The 1,278-nt window shown below is 47.7% G+C and overlaps 1 protein-coding gene across 1 annotated transcript in view; it reads right to left on the bottom strand.

The window, feature by feature from the left end:
- Positions 1 to 1,278, bottom strand: part of LOC123962602 (properdin-like) — a 17,959-nt gene that overhangs the window by 7,140 nt on the left and 9,541 nt on the right. The window contains exon 7 of the mRNA XM_046038766.1: positions 449 to 640. Coding sequence (XP_045894722.1) covers positions 449 to 640 — 192 coding nt within the window. The remainder of the gene's footprint in view (positions 1 to 448; positions 641 to 1,278) is intronic.

Genomic DNA, 1,278 nt, shown 5'->3' on the forward strand with positions numbered 1-1,278 from the left:
CAAAACGTTGTTAAAACACTTGGGAGTTGTTTTCGTCTCTACGTGGACACCGTCGTTAAAACACATGGGAGTTGTTTTCGTCTCTACTTGCAAAACGTTGTTAAAACACTTGGGAGTTGTTTTCGTCTCTACTTGCAAAACGTTGTTAAAACACTTGGGAGTTGTTTTCGTCTCTACGTGGACACCGTCGTTAAAACACATGGGAGTTGTTTTCGTCTCTACGTGGACACAGTCGTTAAAACACCTGGGAGTTGTTTTCGTCTCTACGTGGACACCGTCGTTAAAACACATGGGAGTTGTTTTCGTCTCTACTTGCAAAACGTTGTTAAAACACTTGGGAGTTGTTTTCGTCTCTACGTGGACACCGTCGTTAAAACACATGGGAATTGTTTTCGTCACTACGTCTCTATCTCTCTATCATTGACAGTAGCTGGACAGACAGGTGTACCTGGGCAGTGCGGCAGGTGGTTGCAGTTTTCTCTCTCCCTGTCGTCACCCTGGCAATCTCTGCCAGGCGGGCTGGAGGAAGGGGCGGGGTTTGAGCAGAAGCGCTGGCGAGTTCTGACAGAAGCTTGGCGTTGTGGGATACATGAAGTAGAACACTCACTCCAGACAGACCACCCGGACCAGAACCCGTCGACTGTCAGAGACACAGACAGACGAAGACAAGAACAAAACACGCAGGGAATATTAACCATCTATCCATCGTCAACCGCTTATCCTGCGTTACAGGGTCGCGGGGGGCTGGAGCCAATCCCATGTGTGTGTGCGTGTGTACCTGTGTGTAGTGTCGGCTGATATGTGTGTACCTGTGTGTAGTGTCAGCTGATATGTGTGTGTGTGTGTGTACCTGTGTGTAGTGTCAGTTGATATGTGTGTGTGTGTGTATGTACGTGTGTAGTGTCAGTTGATATGTGTGTGTGTATGTACCTGTGTGTAGTGTCAGTTGATATGTGTGTGTGTGTGTGTGTACCTGTGTGTAGTGTCAGCTAATATGTGTGTGTATGTGTGTACCTGTGTGTAGTGTCAGCTAATATGTGTGTGTGTGTGTGTACCTGTGTGTAGTGTCAGCTGATGTGTGTGTGTGTGTACCTGTGTGTACCTGTGTGTAGTGTCAGCTGATGTGTGTGTGTGTGTACCTGTGTGTACCTGTGTGTAGTGTCAGCTGATGTGTGTGTGTGTGTACCTGTGTGTACCTGTGTGTAGTGTCAGCTGATGTGTGTGTGTGTGTACCTGTGTGTACCTGTGTGTAGTGTCAGCTGATGTGTGTGTGTGTGT

This window comes from Micropterus dolomieu, linkage group LG02, assembly GCF_021292245.1.
Source record: "Micropterus dolomieu isolate WLL.071019.BEF.003 ecotype Adirondacks linkage group LG02, ASM2129224v1, whole genome shotgun sequence".
Taxonomy (NCBI): Eukaryota; Metazoa; Chordata; class Actinopteri; order Centrarchiformes; family Centrarchidae; genus Micropterus; species Micropterus dolomieu.